The following is a 22,897-nucleotide window of genomic DNA, read 5'->3' as shown; positions in this document are numbered from 1 at the left end:
CTTCAAACTTCACAATGAAAGACAAGCTCCACTTCAGTCCTGCACATGGACAGACTAATGAAGCATTTTAGTGCATTTATTCAGCTGATTGAAACCATTTTCCAAGCTGCTATGAACGCGTTCTGACACGAGGTGCTGTGCATTTGTCCTGGAGCTTAATTTACACAAAGGTGGCTTGTTGAGGGTAAGCATTTTCCTCTCTGTCCCCATCCTGGCTCATTAATGTCGGCCTGTTCCAGGCAGATGACTCGCTGTGTTGTCTCAAAAACATCCCAACAATCACATTTCAGCATCGCGTGGCCTCAACTCCCATTTCTACATAATTTATCCAGACAACCAGGATGATTATTCTGTGAATATGCAGGAAAAAGTCCTTCCCTTTGCTCTTTCTCTAAGTTTGTGCACGTCCCTGTGAGTGAACATGTAACTGCGTGCGTGCGTATGTGTGTGCGCGTGCGCTCTTTTTTTCTGCCTGAAACAAAGGAGGTGTCAGGGCGAATTAGCCCCTCCATCTGAACGCACCACGAGCGCGGGATGCACCGCAGGTTCTGCTGCGTCGTCCCCTCCACGCGCCCCCGCCACGCGCTCCCGCCACGCACCCCCTCCGCTCCTCAGCCGCTCTAACAAGGTTGTTGGAAGAGGATGAGGCGTGTTAAATGAATAATTTACACACAGGAGCGCTCCTTATTTATTTAATACGGCTGGATGTGACTGAGTGGGCAGCCTGCGTCCCGACCGGAGAGACACTGCTGGCTAAACGAGCGCGCTCAGCTTAATGGAGGCCAAAGCGACAGGCATTTAGAGGGCGCGAGGGGCTGCAAGAAAGCTGTGTGTGTGTGTGTGTGTGTGTGTGTGTGGTGCAGGCCATGCTGTTGGTGTGTAAACGACATTTCTGCAGCTATGTACTGATCTGCATGGCCCCATGCTGGTAAACAGTCTGTATCATTTAGGTGGTAATGATTAAATCATATTAAATCTTCATGTTAAAGTCACAGCGCGGAATAATTACTGCCCTCTGGTGGTCTAGCTGGAGATGGCAACCATCTCAGGTCCTGTCCAATCTGCAGGTCTTTACCTGCAAGGGTTTCCACTTCAATGTTTCTTCCTTTCTGCCTCCATCCATCCTGGATCCTCCAGTTTCTGCATTATGTAACAAGTTGTTTTACGTTGATAGACCATAACAAACTGGAGATGAGGCTCTTTTAATGATGGTGCATGAAATATGCACCGTGTCCGAGCATAAAAGTGGAACGGGATGGGCAGATGTCTTTCAAACATTTCATGACAGAAAAAGTGGTCTAATCAGCTGATGTTACTCTTCAGTCTGGAGCTGATTATTTCGTGTAATTTGGGGTCCAGGATGTTAATAAAGCGGGTTAATGTGAAAAACAGATGCTCTTATGGCGGTTGAGCTGGAAGCCAAACGTGGGGATGGTTAGTGGTTTTTAATGTGATATTTAAAGGTAAAAATGGGCTCAGAAGGGTTAACGAAGGCATGAAAAACTGCTAATAACATTCTAATTATGTTTTTACACGATTTATTGCTGCAAATTATCTTTACAGCTCAATTCGCTGTTTGACCTTTTATTTATTTTTATTTGCTGTTTTTATTTTATTTTTATTTTACTCATTTTTTATTCTTATGCAATTTTATTAAATGTAATTACTTATTAATAAATATTTTATATTAAAATTTTTCATTTAAAAATACTTAAATAATAATAATAATCTTATTCATGTGGTCTATTTTTCTGATTTTTATTCTTTTTATTTAATTTTTAAAATATTTTTATTCTCCATTTTTATTTATATATGAAATAATTCTAACTTTATTATAATTTTAAATGTGATAAAATGAGAGGGAAACAAACCTTTCTGCTTCTAAACCAGCCACCTTACAACCCAAAGACTTTCTGAGCCTCCTCAGTGTTTGCGGTCACATGGCTGGAAACCACGAACCTTGCAGGTGGTCCATCCATCTGCTCAGCGACCCTCACGACGCCGATCAGAACCGGCTGTCGCTTTATTTAATTCTGCCGATGATGACTTTAGATGATCTTTCAGACCTTTTCTAACTGCACGTCAAGCTGTTGAATTTCTCTTCTTGTGAACTCTACCATTCAAATCATGTTTTTTCTCCAGGGGCTGTGGCGAGGGGCAGCAGCAGGAAGAGGAGGAGCCAGGGAGCAGCTGAGGAGGAAGTTCTCATTCTGCTGGTAAAGACATGATGAACGTTACTGATCCCACAGCAGCTTAGATGCAGTGTATTCAGGTCCTCACGTAAAAGTAAAACAGCAGCTGTTTTCAGACGAAGAGATGCGAGAGCTGAAATGTCATGTTTCATAATTCATCATCAGCTGATTTCAGAGGCAGACCTAAAAAGCCAGCGAAGCTTCACTCTGACACGTCCTCATCTTCTCCGTCCTCCTGCAGACGGAGGCCATCCCTCTCAGGAGGACCGCTGTGTTTCCCCGGAGAAGAAAATCCCACAGCTCACACTGACCTCATTATAAAAAGTAGCTCATCTGTCCAGCAGTTCCATCCCTGACTTCCCTCCTCCTCCTCAGCCTCGGCTGCCCAGTGATCCGCCTGCTCTCCAGTCTCTCCATCGGTGATGCTGTCAGACTTAACGGGAGATTAAAAGCTTATGCAAGTCCGTGTAACGGCAAAGTTTTCTCCGCCCCTGTCATGGCCAATGTGGCCCTAATCTGGGACGTCTTTTAATCATGAAGCATCTTGCTGCAACATTACATATTGTCTTCAGGTGGCAAGACAGGATCACACGTCGGCTCAAAGCAGCAGCAGCATCAGTGGCCGTCGTGGTCGGAGGTGGGCTTTGATCCTGACACTGAGCATTATCTGGCGTTTTAATGGCTCAGCAGATGGACTCCAAACACAGAGACTTCCTCAGGCAGGCTGATTTTCTGATCTTCTTCTAGTTAAATTCAGTTTAAAGTTGACGTCGTCGCCGCTGGGGTGAGTTTTGCCACCACAGCATGCAGCACCGGTTCTCTGATCAGAAGTTCTCCTCTTGTTGTCGTTACTGTCGACAGAAGATGCAGGTTTCAGGTACTTTGAGGGTGTGATGGTGCAGTACTACCTTTGCACGAGTGGAGCAGAAGAAGAATGAACAAGGATGCTGATATGTGGTCACTGTTGTACCTCGTTCACCAATATCTCCTTAAATGTATTCTTATTTGTTCTGCCTGTTGCACCGACGGCACCAGCAAGCGAAGGAAACCAGCTTGACTGCAGCTTGTTTGTGCATGAATGAAATGAGTGAAAAATAGTTCCTACCCCAAAGGAAATTGTAATGTTCGGACCTGATCTGCAGTGTCTTGCAGCAACAGTAAACATGAGCAGGTCTGGGATAAAGACCACATTTCACTTATAAAAAGGTTGGAATTAACTTTAAAGTAAAAATGCTTAGTAAATTGTCAAAAGTTAAAAAAAACAGACAAAAACACAGTTTTTTGTATTTTAATGGCCTGAAGAGCAGAAAAGTGGTTTTGTCCAAACATGTTGGTAAAAGTACTCCTGAGTTTGTTCTACCGTAGAATAAATCCTAGAAGAATAAAAGTGTGTAAGCAGGACTTACAGCCACCAGGTCCTCCTGAATGAGGGCGATCCTGGACTTCAGTCATAGTCTGATTTCATTCTGACTAGCTCTACTGGGTCTACTTCCCCCGGGTCACCTTTATCTGCCATCAGCCATTTAAGGTTTTCCACCAACATTTCCAGGATCTTTATTACCCAGAACTGAATCTTTTACCAGAGTAAAAGATTTCTAAGTAATCTGCGGGGCTGCTTTTCCACCACGGCTTCTTTCTGGAAAGTTTCTTGTAATCAGTCCGATACCGTTTGTTGATGCGGTGGTCAGACCTACTTCAGCTGCTCGTCTCAGTTTCTTTCATTTTCCTGAATTAGTTCCTGTGTGATTTGGAGGAAATGGTTTGTTATTACCAGTAAAACCTCAGTGAATGTCTTACGTCACACAATTCATCGGGGATGAAGTGTATGCAGCCAAAGGTACTTCAGTATTTCTGCTTTTCAGGCTCAGAGAATCTTCTGTCACATCATTTACAGCCCAAGAAGTGAAGGTGTCACCGTACACAGAGTTGTCAGTAATTACATGATCAGCTGTCTGTGCATTGTTTTCTTCGATCTGGTCCACCATCCTGGTTCTTTATGGTCCGGAGTCATAGTGATGTGATGACGGTCTCATGTAAGTGTGAATCGTTCCCAACCTGTCAAAGTAAAACAACTGAACCGAGAACAAGACGTCTACGTTCAGACTGTTTCAGCCCGGACCTCGTTGTCCGTCCGCTTCCTCTAGCTCAGTGTTTCTCAATCCTGGTCCTCGGGGACCACTGCCCTGCATGTTTTGAGGTGTCCATCTTTAACACACCTGACTCAATTGAATGGCTCGTTAGCAGGTTTGCAGAGAACTTGACGAGCAGTTCAATGAATCTGAATCAGGAGTTCTGGAGTTGGAAAGAACTAAAACATGCAGGGCAGTGGTCCCTGAGGACCAGGATTGAGAAACACTGCTCTAGCTCCACTTTCTCCACAGGGAAAGTGGGGAAGGTTTTTTTACTCTGGTATCATTGGTGGAAATGCACAGAGGTTTTTTAAAATCCTCAGTGAAGGAGTAACCATCCTGTGATGGGAAGAACAAACTTTATGTCCTGGCTCCACCTGATGGAGGCAGGTAAAAGAGCTGAGGTTCCTCAGATTAATGGGTGATGCTCTCTCCTGCGTTAGATTTTCAACCAAACCCCACGTCAGCATCCTGCCTACTGCTGACGGAGGAAGCATTTCCAGGTCCCTCTGTAAAGAAACATGGCACAGGTCAGAGACCCGAAAGAGCTCCCAGTTTTTCTCTGCTTTTGTTTCTGGGTTTATTTTCAGGCCAGTTTTACACACTCAGCTGGCAGGACTGTACGTTTGCTCTGCTTTGCCACCAAGTGTGAATGTGCTTGTTAGTGTTCACCTCTGCTTTGTAGTATTACCCTCTCACCTGGAGATGCTGCAGCTGATTCCTCCAGGAGAGGCCGTCCCACGTTAAAGAGGAGCGAGGCGCCTCGCATTGACCTGCTTTTAGAAGCGCAGGCTCACCTCAACGGGAGGAGAGCTGTGGGATCATCTGCATATTCTTTTGATCTCCGCCGTGTTTCTAGGAGCAGCCGTCATTAAGGAAGTTTGCAGCGTTCCCTCTTCTTCTGCCACGTGCTGCCTCTCTGGTGGTCTCGTAGCCCCTTACTTTCCAGCAGTTGAGGTGGAAACCACTCCGTCCTTCAGTGCTCAGGTGTTTTGTGTGTTTCTATGTGTGTGTGTGTTGTTTCCTCCACCCTCTCCATCTTATCTCTTCTCCTCCCTACCTTGCTGTTTTTCTGTCTTGGGGCTCATCACGTCCCTGAACCTGCTCTAATTAGCATCATGGCACACAGCGCTGTTTACTCAGGTACCGTCAGATGGGAGGGAGGTGAGAATGAAAGAGTCGGACCGAGGGAGACGGGAAGAGAGGCAGGAATGAATCAGTGAATCAAAGTGCTGAGAGACCGTCTCGCTCCGGATGAAGGGTGTAATGATGGGTAGAAAGACACGATGCAGCGATGGAGAAGTTTCCCGCCTCCCCTCTGCCTTCTCTAGTGTTTCATCTGAGATGCTGAGCGCCAAAATTAGCAAGCTAGCACCTTCCTTCCTCCCTCCCGCTGCACTGAGTGATCATTAAGGTGGGACTGGGAGCTCAGGTGTTTTCTCAGCGTCCCAGTCAGAGCCTTCTCTTTGCAGAGCAGCAGATAGAAAGCGGTTTGTTCTGCTTCTTAAACTCTGGAGATGCAGAGGTTGGAACGCGTGTTTGTTCGATGAAATGATTGGAGAAACTCATACCATGTTGGGTCATTTTACCTGATAAGGTGACATGTGCCGCAGCTCTGTTGGCTTTAAACCAGCGGGACATGGGGGATGCCGTCAGGGTCTGCAGCTGCTCTGCAGGGCCACCTTTCTGCATGTTAGCATAGCAGCCTCGGATATCACAGAGTCTGATCGGAACGATGATCTGAAGTGGTCTGAAGGACTAAAATTAAACTTTTCCATTAAACCCGCCCCTCCTGCAGCAGGTCTGAACAGGGCCCTTGTCGTTCCTAAGCCTCCTGTCATTTAGTCGACCAGGAGATATCAAGATTATTTGATTTCACAATTAATCGCGCTATTAAACTCCATGATTAATTACTCATAAAGACTCACTTTCCAGAAAAGATGATGTCTAAACCGTATCAGCAGATCAGTGCAACCAGCATGGAGATCCACGTTTTCCCTCGTGTGCTGCTTTGTTTGCTTCACTGCGAGTTGCAGAAGCGGCGTGTCCGAGTAGGACATGGCAGGAGTGATGGTCCCTCACAAGTAACCATCTGTTTCCACAGTTCCAGTCGTCTGTCAAGCAGCAGCTATTCTGCTGGAAGTCAAAGCTAGCTGGACGCTTTTCCAGAGGTTCTAAACTCTCTACTCGGGTTCAAAAGAAATGTCCCCAAAAAAAAGCATTTTTTTGGACGTAGTTTACAGGAAAAAGCCTCCCAAGTCCAGGTAGCGGTCATCTAGCCTTTCCATTTGTTTCCTCTGAGAGAAATCCAGAGTTTATATGTTGGATTTATTGATTGTTTACAGAGCAGAGGGGAGACTTCTTGGTAAATTTACTTTCTTATTTTATCATGTTGGCATCAAAACGTAGAAATAAAACTTAAAGACCTGTGAGGAGGGTTTAATCATGATTATTTCTCTGACAATAGTCATGGAAAGAAAATCTATAACCGTGAGATTCCTGCTCGCATCGGCCTTCCCTCCACACCTTCCACCACTCTTTAGTGCTGTTTGACCTATCCAGGAGTCCAAATGTCACAGTGGAGGGAAAGGTCAGCAGAGGGTTTAGAGCTGAGCCTGAACGGCCTGCGGAGCGCCGGCTGCCTGAGGGGGGTGTTGGTACGCTAGCTCTGCAGATCCTGCACACACCCCTCTCCATGCTTACATGCATCTGAACACACTGCTGTCACCTCAGCTCCACTTCAACGCCTCTGAGTCTGAGCTGGACGTGTCATCGGTGTGCACGTGACTCTGTGCATGCGCTCATATTTCTCTCCAGGCCTGTTACGACTTTTTGGCCTTGCTGGACCCCAGATTAGAGGTCAGGGGTTGCTGTGGTTTACAGCATCCTGCTCTCTTTAATGTCAGCGGTCCAGCGTTGTGCAGCCGGAGTTTCTGTTCCTCACATAGTTTAAATCTGCTGACAGTGATTTAGTCTCCTTATTTCTAACGGTACGGTCAGGGGTTGTCAGCGGCAACAGAACACAAAGCTGCAGCAGGTGAGCAGTGGGATTTCTGTATTGATTCATCTACATCCACATACAGCAGAGAGCAGCCCATCCTAATTGGAATGGATTTCTCGCTGCCATTGATTTGCTCCGGTGACAGTGGATGACATACGGGAGTGTGTGAGTGTGTGTGGATGCAGAGAAGACCATATGCAGCGGTGACGTTCTCTTGCAGCACCTCGCTGTTTGTTTTTTGGTGAAAATGAAGCAGCTGGATGCTGCTCAATCACCACTTTTTGTGTGTGCGTTACCCCCTCGGCCGTCTCGTTCAGCCAGGCTCAGGGATGAAAGGAGGACCGTGCAAACACTGATTTCATTTTCCTCATGACCGCTCGCGCTGCAGAATCCAGCTCCTCTGCACGCATACACAGCAGCACACGCGTGTGCAGAGATCAGCTGCGTGCACGGATGCAGGCAGGAGAATCGAGCACAGATACAACGAATGCAGGGATGAAACTAGCACAGTGTTTATTTCTCTGTTCTAACATCATCCCTCATCTCGTTGGCTGCACAACTTACAGATCGTACATGCTGTGTGTGAGAGAGAAAGATGGCCGCTGGACATGGCTTCTCTCAGCTCACTGGCCCCGACGCCCTGTGATCTGCTCTCTTATCTATCCCAGATCCTGGCCTTTCATCTGGGCTAAAAGCTGGGGGAGCCTGCCCCCATCCCCAGGCCCTATCTGTGAGTCCCAGATGAGCATTGCTCTCACCTTGGAGGCAGATAACAGCGTCCACCGCTCTGCCCTGCTCTCTGATCAGATCATTGTCTGCTTGCTCCTCCTCATTTCATTACAAGGCCAAACTTTTTCATGACGTGTTGAGATCCTGGCTGCTGGGATTAAAACAGGGAAACAAAGCAGAATCTGAGGATGCATCGAGTTACCCAAACCTCCATCCTCTCCGTGTTTTGACATTTCATAGAGCAGCATTTCACCCCTCACTAAATTTAATTACTGGCCAACAATTGGGTGGTTGTTTTGGCTGATCAGCTGATTAGTCTTGGCTTGACCAGCTCCTCATGTGACCCGTTCCAGGTTTCAGGGCTGATGTGTCTCTGTAGGCGTAGCTGTGGTCCTGTTCCAGGTGGAAGTCCGTCCTCACGCTGCCCTCCCGTTCAACCCTGACCAGTTTCAAACAGATCCTTGCCCTTTCGCCTGATAATCTGTCTGTGGATCACAAACACCCCTCAGTCTCTCACATTTTCTCCAGAAAGCAGGTTTTTGCTTCACCCTCGCTCTGCCCTCCGACCCCAGGAAGATTAGAGCGGCTGGCGTTGGGAATCGAGCGTCTGCGACCTCCCCGTGCAGCTGTTTCCTCGCTGTGTGGCGTTTTCAGCAGCGATGATGAATCCAGGTTCCCTCTGAGCCCTGCAGGCCAGGAGCTGTTATCCATGTTTTACATGCAGTGTCTCCTATAACTTTATTGGCTAATTAAATTGGTCGACATGGTTTAGTGAGGCCACACGTGTCTGTTTCCATCGTTGAAGTCAAACTGCTTTGAGGAATTTGTTTTGGCTCAGGCTGAAAAGCCATCTAAAATCTCTGAACGCTCCAGAGTTTAAATCCACTGATTTTCTTGAGACCACGAAGCACTCGGCCTTTTTAAACATCTCATCCCGAAGATGACTCAGACTGCCTGTTACCACAGCTCACCGGCCTTTCCTGGACACGGATGATGGCAGGAACGTCAGCCTCTCATCTGTCTGCAGAACAGAGGGATGGAGTCCATGTGCTTGTTAGGCCAGTGGAGGAGCTATCCGGGGAAGAGTGTGGATCACGGCGTGAAGCCAGTAGACAGGATAAGGACGGACTCCCCACACTGCCCGTTCCACACCAGCCAGACTGTCTGAAGCCGTGATGATCGCCCATAAGAAGGAAGCAAGTAACTAGTTTTCTGCATCACTCTCATCACTGAAAGTACACCTGAGTTCTGAAACCTTATGGTGTTCCCATGTTATCACCTTCAGTTACTGCCACAGTTTCAAGAGTTGATTCTTCAAGACAAGTTAGAAAAGAAGTGTGGACCTTGATGGCTCCTGACGTGTGGTGAGTTTTCATCCAGCCCGCAGCTGTTAAACTTCCTGAAAGCAGACGGCTCAGATTCCTGAACGCGAGTCATCGGAGAAGCTCACCTACAGACCCGAGCCAGGCGAGTTTCTGACGTTAGTTTAGACAAAACAAAACTCTGAAGTGTCTTTGATATTTGACTAGAAAAGGTATGAATATTTATGTTTTTGGTATGATAATTGTCAGAGAACAATCACAATATTACAAATATTATTAAACTATTAAAATCACATAAACAGTCCTCATAGGTCTTTAAGTTTTCTTTCTTTCTACCTTTTCATGCCAACATAACCAAATAATATAGAAACATAATATATAATATAGAAAGTGGCCAAGAAGTGTCGCTGCAGTTAAATCCCCTCAGTAACAAACAATAACCGAGGCTCGATGTCACCAATGACTTCAGTTTGATTCACAACAGCCGGATTTGATTTAGATTGAATCCAATTTGATATCGATTTATGTAACATCTCTTTTTATTCAAGGATTCAAGGAACTTTATTGTCATACCAGCTCACATTTACATGTTTATGGTACGAAATTAGAACTGAGGTCCCGGTTTGAGCCATAAGAAGGAGGGCAATAAGTGAAATAAAATAAGACATGAAAAAAAAAAAATAGAAATATAGGCTAAATATAAATAGAATATAAGCTAAATACAATAGAATATAAACAGCTTGCATGTGCAGCCTAGATAAATATGTGCAAGTATGTATGTGCATGAGGTAGTGATAGTCCAAAGTATAACACTTCTGATATTAATATTAATGATATTGCACTTATATGGACAGCAGGTAAACATGTAAACATGTGGACAGGAACTCCCCTGGGGGGGGGTAAAGTGTTTGCAGTGCAGGTCTGTTTGTCGGAGTGGGAGGTGGGGAGGAGTCTACAAGGCATGGCAAGAGTTCAGCAGTCTGACAGCTTCAGGGAAGAAGCTGTTCCTGAACCTGGTGGTCTTGCTCCTTATGCATCTCAGCCGCCTGCCTGAGGGGAGGGGTTGGAAAAGTCCATGTGCTGGATGGGTGGAGTCCTTCATGATGCGGAGGGCCCTCCCCCTGCATCGTGCTGTGTAGAGGTCTAAGGTGGTGGGAAGGCTGCTCCCTATAGTCCTCTGTGCAGCCTTTACCACCCTCTGCAGAGCCTTCCTCTCAGCAGCGGTGCAGTTGCCGTGCCACACAGTGATGCAGGTGCAGAGGACGCTCTCCACCGCGCAGCGGTAGAAGCTCCTCAGGACAGCGCTCCCTAGTCCGGCTCGCCGCAGCTTCTTAAGGAAGTAGAGGCGCTGGTGTGCTTTCCTGACCAGCTGGGAAGTGTTGGTGTTCCAGGTGAGGTCCTCGGTTATGTGCACACCCAGGTACCTATAGCTGGAGACCACCTCCACAGCTACTCCTCCGATGTGCAGGGGAGGAGTAGGGCGCTTATCCTTCCTGAAGTCCACCACCATCTCCTTGGTCTTCTTCACATTGATGCAGAGGTTGTTTTCTCTGCACCACTGCACCAGGTGTTCCACCTCCTCTCTGTATTCCGACTCATCGTTGTTATTGATGCGTCCCACAATCGCTGTGTCATCTGCAAACTTCACTATATGACAGCTGGGATGTTTCGCTGAGCAGTCATATGTCAGCAGAGTGAACAGGAGGGGGCTCAGCACACAGCCCTGAGGAGAGCCGGTGCTGAGGGTGATGGAGGAGGAGGTGGAGTTATGGATCCTGACAGTCTGAGGTCTGTTGGTCAGAAAGTCCAGGACCCAGTTCCCCAGTGTGTTACTCAGACCAAGGGTGGAGAGCTTCTGGACCAGTGTCTGTGGGATGATGGTGTTGAAGGCAGAGGATAAGTCCAGGAAGAGCAGGCGGGCGTATGAGTTTCTGCTCTCCAGGTGGGTGAGGGTTGTGTGGACCACTGATGAGATGGTGTCATCAGTGGAGCGGTTCTTTCTGTATGCATACTGATGTAGGTCCACGGTGACGTTGATGGAGTCTTTGATGTGGGCCATAACCAGCCTCTCAAAGCACTTCATCACTACCGGGGTCAGGGCTATGGGTCGGTAGTCATTCAGGCCTGTCACTGTGGGACACTTTGGGACGGGGACAATGGTTGCAGTCTTTAGACAGGTGGGAACGGATGCCAGTGATAGTGAGGTGTTGAAGATGTCCGTCAGCACCTCAGCCAGCTGGTGTGCGCAGTCTTTCAGTACACGCCCTGGGATGTTGTCTGGGCCAGCAGCTTTGCGGGGGTTAATTCCTTTAAGGGTCTTCCTCACATCAGCAGTGGACACACAGAGGGGCGTGTCACCAGGTGGTGGTGTTAGTCTATTGCAGGGAGGGGGGGAGTCAGGGTCCTCAAAGCGAGCGTAAAACCTGTTTAGTTCGTCTGGCAGGGAGGGGTCCTTTGGACATTGTGCATCCTTGGTGTTGTAGTCTGTGATGCACTTTATGCCCATCCACATGCTCCGGGGGTCGTTGGAGGTGAGGTGACCCTGAATCTTCTGAGCGTATGCGGCTTTGGCCCTCTTGACGCCGACCGTCAGATCTTTTCTCGCCGTTCTCAGTGCTGATGCCTCACCTGCCCTGAACGCAGCATCCCTGGTTTTCAGCAGAGCTCTCACCTCAGCATTCAACCAGGGTTTCTGGTTTGGGTAGCAGGTAACTGTCCTGGTGGTGGTGACGTCATCAGTACACTTGGAGATGAAGCCGAGGACGGAGGAGGTGTAGTCCTCCAGGTCCACCTCTCCCTCACACATAGCTGCCTCTCTGAAGACCTGCCAGTCTCTGTGCACTGGAAGCAGTCCTGGAGCACAGAGGCTGCATCACTGGGCCACACAGTGACAGTCTTCTTTGTTGGCCTGATCCGTCTCAGCAGGGGGCGGTAAGCTGGCGCCAGCAGGATGGAGATGTGGTCAGAGAGGCCAAGATGGGGGCGAGGAAGAGCTCTGTATGCACCACGTATGTTTGTGTACACACAGTCCAGACTGTTGTCCCCTCGTGTGGGAATGGTGACGTGCTGGTAAAACCTGGGCAGAGTGTCCGTCAGTTTCACGTGGTTGAAGTCTCCCGCAACCACGTAAAGTGCCTCCGGGTGCGTAGTCTGCAGCGAGCTGATGGTGTCATGTAGCTCCTGTAGCGCTTCGTTAGCATTAGCACCCGGTGAGATGTAAACAATGGTGACGAACACCGCGGTGAACTCTCGAGGCAGATAGTGCGGCCGACATTTCACCGTCATAAGTTCTATCGCCTCAGAGCAGTGGCTTTTTACCAGTCCACAGTTTGTACACCAACCTTCGTTTATGTACACACATAGTCCTCCTCCTCTCGACTTCCCCGACCGGTGGTCGCGGTCCGCACGGAATAGCTGCAGGCCGTCGATCTGGAAGGCTGAGTCCGGCATGTTGTGGTTCAGCCAAGTTTCCGTGAGACAGAAAACAGCACAGTTCCTCATCTCTGTGTAAACACTCAGCCTCAGACACAACAGGTCCACTTTGTTGTCCAGGGAGCGGACGTTGGCCAGGAAGAGAGTTGGAATTGGAGGCCTCCTCGCCTTCAGCTGGGCAAGCACACCCGCCCGCGTTCCTCTCTTTTGTCTCCGGGCACAACGCTTCCTTTTGCCCGCAGCGCCCCGTACTCTGCTGCGCCACTTTGTTGTCCTCAGGAGCCCCTGTCTCCCAAGTGCGGATTTCAGCCCTGGAGTTACGGTCGTGGTAACCAAACTATCTCTGATGAGTGCGAGTTCGGTTGTGCTGTACTTCACACGCAGATTTTGCACAGGAGTAGTGCTAAAAGTGGTCTCTAAGTTGTGAAAAACAGCCTTAGTCCCGGGAGCTCGAGAAGCCGCTGCTCTACTGTGCGCCGCCATTTTTGAGGATTTTATTTATAAAATAGTGAATCCGGTTACATGACCATCAAAATCAGATATTTGGAAGTAATCAGATTACTGTAATAATTTTCTATGACCCGTCGTCATGGACTTCTGACATATGATATCCATAAGATCGTTGTCTACGTTTACGAGTCCATTATAGAATTTATTTTGGCGTACGTACGTGCATGATGAGGTCACTTCCTGTTATTGTCAAAACATTTGTTGTGGAGCACACAGTCTAAACCGGAGGTCTCCGACTACGGTCCTCGTGAGCTACGGTCCTGCAGGTTTTAGATGTTTCCTACTACAACACACCTCTGTACAAGCCTGTTAATGACCCGGTGTTTGAGTCAGGGAAAAATCCAAAACCTGCAGGACAGGAGCTCCGGAGCACTGCTCTAAACAGTGAAATAGTCTACTGGTGAATGTAATCCACTCGTGGATGAAAAAATCTGAATTCGGCATCATGGCGGCGAGAAGCTAATTTTAGAGCAGGCAGCCTTTCCAGCATCCTCAAATCACGCGAGACTGTCTGGAGTGTCACGGATCAGCTGGACGTTCAGAGGACCGACTCAGGTGCTGAATCATCAGATGATGTGTAAACACCGGAAATCTTCTGGCCTTCGTCCTCCTTTCTATGGAAGCCCAGAAGGTCAGGCATCTTGTGGTTTAATGCTGCTGCTTGCTGAGCCAAAGTCACAGTCAAACTGGAGTCAACGATCCACACAGAGCAGGAATTTCTGCCGCTTTATGGAGTCTCAGTGCGGCGGGGGTACTGTATAAATAATCTGTGCACAGAAACACTTCCAGCTGTTCAACAAGCCGCCTGAGCAGTTTTTCTTCTCGGCTTTGAATGTCTGAAACTCCATGCTGAACGTGAAATTAGAGGCTTTCTTCTTGATTCTGGAGCATTCTGAAGCACCGACCGACCGACGAGTGTTACTGTGGAGTCTGAATTCATCAGATGGAGTCGGGTTATAACGTGAAACCTCAGACTCTGTTTACGTTTCGGACCTTTGAAGCTCTGCTCTGTAATCTCCTGCTTTTCTTTCCCTTTTCATATAAAGTTGCTGTATTGATATAAATGAAGGGAATTTTTCCACGTGCGTGTAACCATACCTGTGGCTGTTGATTGATGGAGGGAAAGCTGTACGGTAGATTGAAATAAAGACTTGTTTAAAACCTCACTTTGAAGTTGCAGCTTCCCGTTGAGTCCAGCAGTGTTTTATGTCAGAATGGAAAAGCCTCATCCCCGCTGGGAAACCATGAAATGTTATTAGTGAACAAGGTAGGATTTTTTATGTGTTTCCCTGTCAGGGGCATCCTCGGTGCTTTAGGCCGGGCTGCAGTGCTGTTCAGTGGGAGGGGAGATGGGAGGGAGGCCCTCCTCATCTGGTGCAGATCCTGCCGCTGGGCAGCTTTCACGCTCCGCTGGCTGATTGTCCAGGAAGCGAGGGGGGCTGGGGGGCACGCAGAGCCCCCTGTAGGTCCTTAGCATTGTGGCTGCATGCTGAGCACATATCAAAGAGGGCTAGTCTGTCCTTAGCCCAAGGGGGGTCATGGTGTGCTTTTTGGGACCAGAGACACATGGATAATAGGACAACTTGTCACACTTGTACAGATGTAGGTTTGAAGAGTTTTTAATATAATATAATATAATATAATATAATATAATATAATATATTATTACATTATATTATATGTCTCAAGATTTTGAGACCAAATTTACACAAACAGCCCCTATAGTTTGAAAGATATACTTAATTTATTTTGGGTTTGACATTTCAGACAGGTCTCGGGAAAAATGGGCCTAGTGAAGAAGGGGTTAAATTTCAAATAAATTTGCAGACTAAGTCCCAACTCTGAGTCCTAAATCCACCTTCATCTTCTCGTGGGGCTCCGAGAAGCTTGGTGTGATTTGTGGGACATGTGAGGTGGGTGTAGTTAAAGCGGAAAGTGGCTGAACGGACAGTTTGAACGGACATCTGATTGAGGTGGTGAGAAAGTACGTAAATGGAGACTACGCGTGGGATTTAAAGACAGGGACACCGCCGCATGCACAACCCCATCCTGCCAAACCCAGTTTATTGCACATAAAAACACAGACATCCCCCTGCAGCTATCCTGCCTTGTTGTGATCGAAGCTTCTCGTGGAGTATGAATAGACTGGTCCAATACGAACTTTTTTCTTGTTCTTGTGGCCTCAAGAAGAAAAACTAACTTCTTGCGGCGTATGTACACACATGGACAATGTTGTTGGTTCCCTTCAGTTAATGAAAGAAAAACTCACAATGGCCACAGAAATAACTTGAATCTGACAAAAGTAAGGCAAGGCAGTTTATTTGTATAGCACATTTCATGTACAGGACAATTCAAAGTGCTTTACATTAAACAAAGACATTACAGATATTTAGAATAGTAAAAGGCATCAACACATAATCACAATAAAATAATAAATTACATTAAAATGATTGAAAGCAAGCTAAGTTAAAAAAAAGTTACCGTGCAGATTTCATAATAATAAATAAAAATAAATAAAATAAATAAAAATTCTATGAAATTTAACCAATGAAAGTCAGACGTTGCTTTTCAACCATGTTTCAACAGAAGAAAATAAACTCATGAAACAGGCCTGGACAAAAACGATGGTTCCCTTAACTTAATATTTAGTTGAACAACCTTTTGAGGCAACCACTGCAATCCAATGATTCCTGTAAGTTAATGAGACTTCTGCACCTCTCAGCAGGTATTTTGATCCACTCCTCATAAACAAACTGCTCCAGTTGTCTCAGGTTTGAAGGAGCCTTTTCCAGACGCCATGTTTCAGCTCCTTCCAAAGATGCTCAATAGGATTTAGTTCAGGGCTCATAGAAGCCACTTTAGAATAGTCCATGTTTTCCTCTTAGCCATTCTTGGTGTTTTTAGCTGTGTTTTGGGTCTTTGTCCTGTTGTAAGACCTATGACCTGCGACTGAGACCAAGCTTTCTGACACTGGCCAGCACATTTCTCTCTAGAATCCTTGATAGTCTTGAGATTTCATTGTACCTGCACAGATTCAAGACACCCTGTACCAGATGCAGCAAAGCAGCCCAGAACATAACAGAACCTCCTCCATGTTCCACAGTAGGGATGGTGTTCTTTTCTTCATATGCTTCATTTCTCCGTCTGGAAACATAGAGCTGATGGTAAAAAGTTCCATCTTTGTCTCATCTGTCCATAGGACATTCTCCCAGAAGCTTTGTGGCTTGTCAGCATGTAGTTTGGCTTTTTTTATGGTTTGTTTTTAACAATGGTTCCTCCTTGGTCGTCTCCATTAAGTCCACTTTGGCTCAAACAACGATGGATGCTGTGATCTGACACTGATGTTCCTTCAGCTTGAAGTTCACCTTTAATCTCTTTAGAAGTTTTTCTGGGCTCTTTTGTTACCGTTCGTATTATCCGTCTCTTTGGTTTGTCATCAGTTTTCCTCCTGCGGCCACGTCCAGGGAGGTTGGCTACAGTCCCATGGATCTTACATTTCTGAATAATATGAGCAGCTGTAGCCACAGGAACATCAAGCTGCTTGGAGATGGTCTTATAGTCTTTACCTTTAACATGCTGGTCTATAATTTTCTTTCTAATCTCCTGAGACAACTCTTTCCTTTGCTTCCTCTGGTCCATGTTGAGTGTGGTACACACCATGTCACCAAACAGCACAGTGACTACCTGTAGCCTATATATAGGCCCACTGACTGGTTACAAGCTTGTAGACACCTGTGATGCTAATTAGTGGACACACCTTGGATTAACACAGTGTTTCCCAATCCAGGTCCTCGGGCCCCCCTGCCCTGCATGTTTTAGATGTAACCCTATTTTAACACCTGAATTAAATGAATGGCTCGTTAACAGGCTGCTAAGAACTGGATGAAGAAGTTCATTAATTTGAATCAGGTGTGTTGGAGTAGGAACACATCTAAGACATGCAGGGCAGGGGGGCCCGAGGACCTGGATTGGGAAACACTGGATTAACACGTCTCTTTGGTCACATTATTTTCAGTCTTTTCAAGGGGTTCCATCATTTTTGTCCAGGCCTGTTTCATGAGTTTATTTTTTTTAATAATTCTGTTGAAGCATGTTTGAAAAGCAACGTCTGACTTTCATTGATTAAATTTCATTGAATTTTTATTTATTATTACTTTTGGCAGATTCAAGTTATTTCTGTGACCATTCTGAGTTTTTCTTTCATTAACTGAAGCTTTAGACTGAAGACAGAACAACCGTTGGCACCGCTCCCTCGCACTAGTTAGTGCAACAACGACAGCCAATCATGTTGAGAAATGAAAGAGCAGAGCCAATCATATCAGTTGAACTTGGTTAGATTTATAGCGGATTGTTGCAGATAGAGTACAAAAAACCCTGATCTCTCAGCTGTTGCTACAGAAAAATTCAGGGACAAGTCAGGCGTTGTTGTTCATCCGTAGGGATATGACCCAGTTCTACGCCCATGGCTTGATGTAACTGATGGAAACACCTTTGTTTGTGTCTCAGTTCTTAGGAAGCAAGCAAGCTCAGCCCATCAGATGAAGAGCCTTCAGTTCAGGAGCATCGCCCCCAAGGCCCCAGCTGTGGTACCCTCCCCTGCCCTTCCCGAGGCCACCCCTGCCTCTAGCCCTAAATCCATCCTTGTACCTGCTCAAAACTATGCACTGATGCAAATAGCAGGTCAGGATGGCACATTCTCCCTGGTGGCACTCCCTCCTTCTGTGTCCTCTCAGACGCCACAGCAGCAAACTCAGTCCATGCAGAAGAACCTCAAGTTACCCATACCCAGGTACCAGTCTGTGAGGAGCAGGGGGGGCTCTGAAAAGGGCAGATCTCTGCCGTTGGCCGGCAACGTCCAAGTAGCCTCCGGCGTTTCTGTCTTAACGCAAAAGAAGTCAGGGCAGAGCGGAGCATCATCAGGGACGAAGAAGAAGCCTCAAGACACCAAGCACACAAACGAAACCTTAGTGCCGAAAGATGAGCCTTCAGAGCAGGTCATCCTCATCGACCCCGCCTCCTCCGATATTTCCGTCACCGCTTTGTTACCGGACAACGCTGTCCTCTATCCGGGTTCTCAGATAGAGCGAGCGCCGGATGGTTCTGAGCGACCTGCTGTAACCAGCCTCATTCAGAACCTTCGCTACCCCCCTGCTGGCGCCACGAGCACTGCAGGCAAATCACCGGAGGAGAGTAAGACCACAGTGCGGCTGTGCCAGTCCAAGCTGGCTACAGCTCAGCCTCAGAGCAGCATCACTGTCCTGTCTCCAGCCATCTTTAGCAAAGCGGTCCAGATCATCCCTTCACCCCCAAAGGGAAAGCTGCCAATCCTGCCCTACTCCAAGATGAAGAGCTCCCTGATTCCAACCCCCAAGCTCAGCAGCTCGTCCCCAGAGAGGAAAGGCTTCTCTACAAAGACGGGACTGTGCAGCCCTTCAGATACCAAGAACATGGAGACCGCTGAAGTGGCGAGTCAAAAGCAGATGCCAAACTCCGTTCAGCAGCCCCAGGCCAAGACCACACTCATGCCTGTTACCCTCCAGAAACCACCAGGCAAGAAGAGAGGGAGGAAGAGAAAGACGATGGAAGACATCTTGGCTTTTGAGGCCAGAAAGAAGAGGTCTTTGTCTTTCTTCAGAAGAAGACTGCCTGAGAAACCACCAGCAGTGATTCCAGGTTCCAAACAAAAGGAGGTTGATATTTCCAAGAAATATCGCAGCATTCAGCCCAAACCTCTGCTGGTCATGGAGACGGTTCCCCAACTGGTTAGTCTGCCTGCTGGCCAAGAACAAGAACTCATACTTGGTCATCAGCTCCCCACAACCACCACGACCAAGACCCTGGACTGTCCCCCTCAACCAGCCCCAGTAACTTTCCACCTTAGAAGTGGCTCCCACCCCCGAGTGTTCATTGGAAGCCGTCCGCTGTACCGCTGCTCCATCTGCAGCCGCTGCTTCCAGTTCAAGCATCACCTGCAGAGCCACATGAACACACACACCAACAGCCGGCCCTACATCTGCCCGCTGTGTCGCAAGGCGTATGCCCACCGAGGCAGCCTGAGCACGCACATGAAGCTGCACCACTCCGAGGTCCGGCCACGCCGGGCGCTCTGCTGCGAGTTCTGCCACAAGGCCTTTGGCTACGTGGGGGTGTACTTCCGGCATCTGAGGGAGGTGCACAAGGTGGTGCTGACCGTGGAGCCGTCGGTCAGCCATCATGAGGTTGACACGCCTGCAGAGGGGTGAGATCCCATGTAGATGATGATACTGACTGATTGATTAAATTAAAAACTTTCCAAAACATCTAATTTGTCTTGGTTTTCCTCCTCAGGTGTGCCTCTCCGGAGCCATCCGATGAGCAGGTTGATGAAGATCCCGTTGAGCTGCAGATTAAATGCGGCCGCTGCCAGGCAGTCACTCCCACCTTTGCTGACATGAAGATGCACCTGCTGTACATTCACGGGGAGGAGATTCACATCCAGTCCCACGATGAGCACCTGCGACAGGGCGGCCGTGAGGCTGAGAACGAGCTGGTGAAGCACGCCGCCCACTACTGGCGACAACTAAACGAGAAGCGCAACCTGGTGAAATGCGGCAGCTGTGACGAGGAGTTCCTCTCCTTCTCCAAGCTGAAGAGGCACATCATGTCCCAGCATCGGGGCAGAGTCGTGGACGGCGGCGGGAGCAGGTCGCCCTCGCCGGGAATCTGCGGAGTTGGCTTGTTAGCAGCAGGGGCAGCTTTTAACTGTGTGCTTTGCAGGGACGTGCTGGACAGTAAAGAGCTGGTGATGGAGCACTGGAGGAGTCACCACCACTGTGAGCAGCCCAGCCTGCTGTGGGACGCCCTGAGCTCCTACTCTGGTCAGGAGGAGAAAGGGGAGGCGGATGGGGATCTGGACACTCCAGCTCCAAGCCCACTTTAACCGGGCTAGGCGTTGAATGGGCAGCTCTTCAGGCAGCAGCACAGGGATCCAGAGCCTCTCTTACACTGTTCAGCACTATCTTCATCCTTCACTGGGTGCAAAATGATGTTTGTGTGACGACTGAAGCAATCCTCTGTATCACTTTCATGTTGGTTTGATTGCACTGTTGTGTCCTAAGAGTTGGAGGTTTCTATTTAATATGCTGTCAGAAAGTAGATTCTGTTTTATTTTCTACTTATTTAAATGTTATTGTGGCCAATTTATAACCTAATGCGTCTCATCTCATCCTTTCATCTGTCCAGCCATGCAGATGATTTGGTCGTATGTGCTTTTTAACATGTCTTCATCAATGCAGGATCCGTTCACATTTCTGGGTTAAATGGGTCAGAACCTTGATTTAGCACCATCTCTCCAAGTTACAGCGGAAACCAAAACTGGGATGTTATGCACTGACTGAATGGTGATAGGTTAGAGGGGTGCAACAGACACCTGCATGGCTGGACATTACCACCTGACGGACATTTCATCCATTATTGGCCGCAGATTATTAAAGATAATAGAAATAGAACCTGAATCCTTTAATGTAATGTTCATGTGTTGGAAACGACATTTCTTATTTATGAAGGAAGCTTGACTCGGCTTGATTAACGACAAGGACCCATGAGTGAACCCTTTCCCACCCAGCAGCCAGGTGACATCCTCATTACCTTTAAAAAGAAAGAGAAAGGAATCTGTCCATGTTTTCTGTGGTTTATCATCAGCAGTGAAGCCACGGGTCCGCTCTGACTTCATTTTTCCACCTGTGGATCTTTGCGCAGCCAAGACTGAGTCAGCATCATCTAAACTGTTGTCAAGTCCAGAAAAATATGCTATGTTATCTGTAGATGGATGCAGACGTGAATATTTATGCCTGTGATTGGTCCAGAGCCACAACTGTCACATTTGTTTTGCTTCAGTTTCTTGGCCAGGACTGTGGTACATGGTATGTAGCTCTGTTAACGTTCGTCTGTGTTGATCTTTCATATGAAGAAAAAATATCACAGGGTCCAGTGAATGTACCTGAATGTTGAAAACTAAAAAAACAAAACACCAAAAGTAAATATATGCTATATAGACTTATTCTGTAGATATAGATTATATAGATATATTGAGAAGAAAAGATAGATATATGAATATATATTTCCACAGAGTCACTAGTGAATCAGCTGCTTTGTTGTTGGAGGTGCAGATGTTGCAGCAGAAGCCATGTAGAGCCGACAGATGTGTAACGGAGGCCGAAGCTCACGCAGACCACTTCGCCGTCCTCCCAGCTCCACGCTTCAGTGTTCGTCAGTGAAATTGTCCTTTTTTCTCAGGCCTGCAACACAAAGCAGGAAGCGGCAGAGGCTCCACCTCTTCTTTCCTCAGCTGACAGACTGTCGGCCATGTTGGACAGTTCACACACTGACAGGAGCTCATGTCATGTGTTCAGCTCGATATGTTGACTGTGTCCTGGATAAAAAAAAGACTGAAAATGTTTGTGCTTGTGACTGTGTACCTGAAAAACCTGACGTGAGAATAAACGCTTCGTTGAGCGCATAGTGTCGGCGTTTCCGTCCTGAAGGTTCGTTAACTTGGAAGGGGTTAGGGTTGATTTAGAATTAGTATATTTTCTATGAAAGAAAAGTTGAATGAAGACATTTCCATCTTCTCCCTGTCTTAGAAGTTAAGACTTTATTAGAGTCTGGTGGCAGATGAAGCTCTGATATCTGGAGGAGGCGGGTCAGAGTTGTAAAGAGTGAGGACCTGAGTTAAAAGCTCACATGATCAGAGTTGGACAACTGAAAGAAGACACAGTGATGAGCAGACATGAGGAAACGGATGCACTTCATTTCCAGTTATAAAGAGTTCAAACTAAAACATGACCCAAACCACCGCCAGGTCTTTTGCTGCTTCCTGTTTCCCTGTTTGTTCACGTGTCTTCAGACTGAGGTCAGAAGTGAAGAAGCTCCTCTTTGTTTCTGTCCTCCTGCCTGTGACCTGGAAATCATTGACAGGGAAATACTCTGCAAGGCATCTCAACTCCTAACATTGACAGCGAGGAGGCTGCAGGGGAAGCTATATGGAGGATGTCTTTTGCAGAAGAGATTTTTGGTTCCAGTGAAGTCTGAAGGAGGCGTGCACAGTGATTCCTGTTAAATTAACAGTAAATTTCTAATTTTCTTTGGTGGGGTGGGGGTGGTGGCGGAGACCAGACTTGAGGCTCCCTGCCCTCTGGTCCACCTGGGGCGTCCCCCACGGGGCATGGTGGGTGGGTTATGTGTGATGTGACTGTGTGATAGTGAGTGTTTATGGGTACAGCGCAGGGGAGGGTGAGTGTGGGGTTATATGGGGTGGAGATTGGAGTAGGTGGAGGGGGGGGTCAGTGGCGCTCTGGTTCCCGGGGTGTGCGGCTGGAACATCGGGGTGGGTGCTGGCCTATGCGAGGTGGTTGTCGGGGAGGGTCTGTCGGGGAGGGTCTGTCTCTGGTTTCCTGGACCATTTGCCCGGGCTGTCCTGAATGGCTGGTCCCTGGTGGGGCTGGCAGCTGCCAGTCTTGGCCCACTGGGGCCTGTGCCGCAAGACTGCGAGGGGCTCTGGCTGGGGTTCTCCTCTGCCACCCTCTGGATGGGGCTGGGGTAGCT

The 22,897-nt window shown here is 47.7% G+C and overlaps 1 protein-coding gene and 1 long non-coding RNA gene across 6 annotated transcripts in view; both read left to right on the top strand.

Annotated features, from left to right (window-relative positions):
- The window catches only part of znf438 (zinc finger protein 438), a 57,303-nt gene extending 36,590 nt beyond the window's left edge, over positions 1 to 20,713 (top strand). Inside the window, exons 2-5 of one of the 5 annotated variants that reach the window (XM_041968256.1) lie at positions 2,143 to 2,216; positions 2,434 to 2,829; positions 17,822 to 19,553; positions 19,643 to 20,713. In XM_041968256.1, the coding sequence (XP_041824190.1) occupies positions 2,727 to 2,829; positions 17,822 to 19,553; positions 19,643 to 20,234 (2,427 nt within the window). In that variant the 5' untranslated portion in view covers positions 2,143 to 2,216; positions 2,434 to 2,726 and the 3' untranslated portion in view covers positions 20,235 to 20,713. Of the gene's footprint in view, positions 1 to 2,142; positions 2,217 to 2,433; positions 2,912 to 3,020; positions 3,070 to 17,821; positions 19,554 to 19,642 lie in introns of those variants that run through there. The other 4 variants (XM_041968258.1, XM_041968259.1, XM_041968257.1 and 1 more) reach the window with 4 other exon arrangements.
- A 6-nt stretch (positions 20,714 to 20,719) lies between these two features.
- Positions 20,720 to 21,809, top strand: LOC121628880. Its single transcript, XR_006008296.1, has 2 exons — positions 20,720 to 21,080; positions 21,463 to 21,809. It is a non-coding gene; the product is annotated as an uncharacterized LOC121628880 (long non-coding RNA).
- Positions 21,810 to 22,897: the final 1,088 nt, after the last annotated feature.

The sequence above is a fragment of the Melanotaenia boesemani genome, chromosome 18 (assembly GCF_017639745.1).
Source record: "Melanotaenia boesemani isolate fMelBoe1 chromosome 18, fMelBoe1.pri, whole genome shotgun sequence".
In the NCBI taxonomy this organism is placed as follows: domain Eukaryota; kingdom Metazoa; phylum Chordata; class Actinopteri; order Atheriniformes; family Melanotaeniidae; genus Melanotaenia; species Melanotaenia boesemani.
This window is presented reverse-complemented; position numbering and strand designations above follow the sequence as displayed.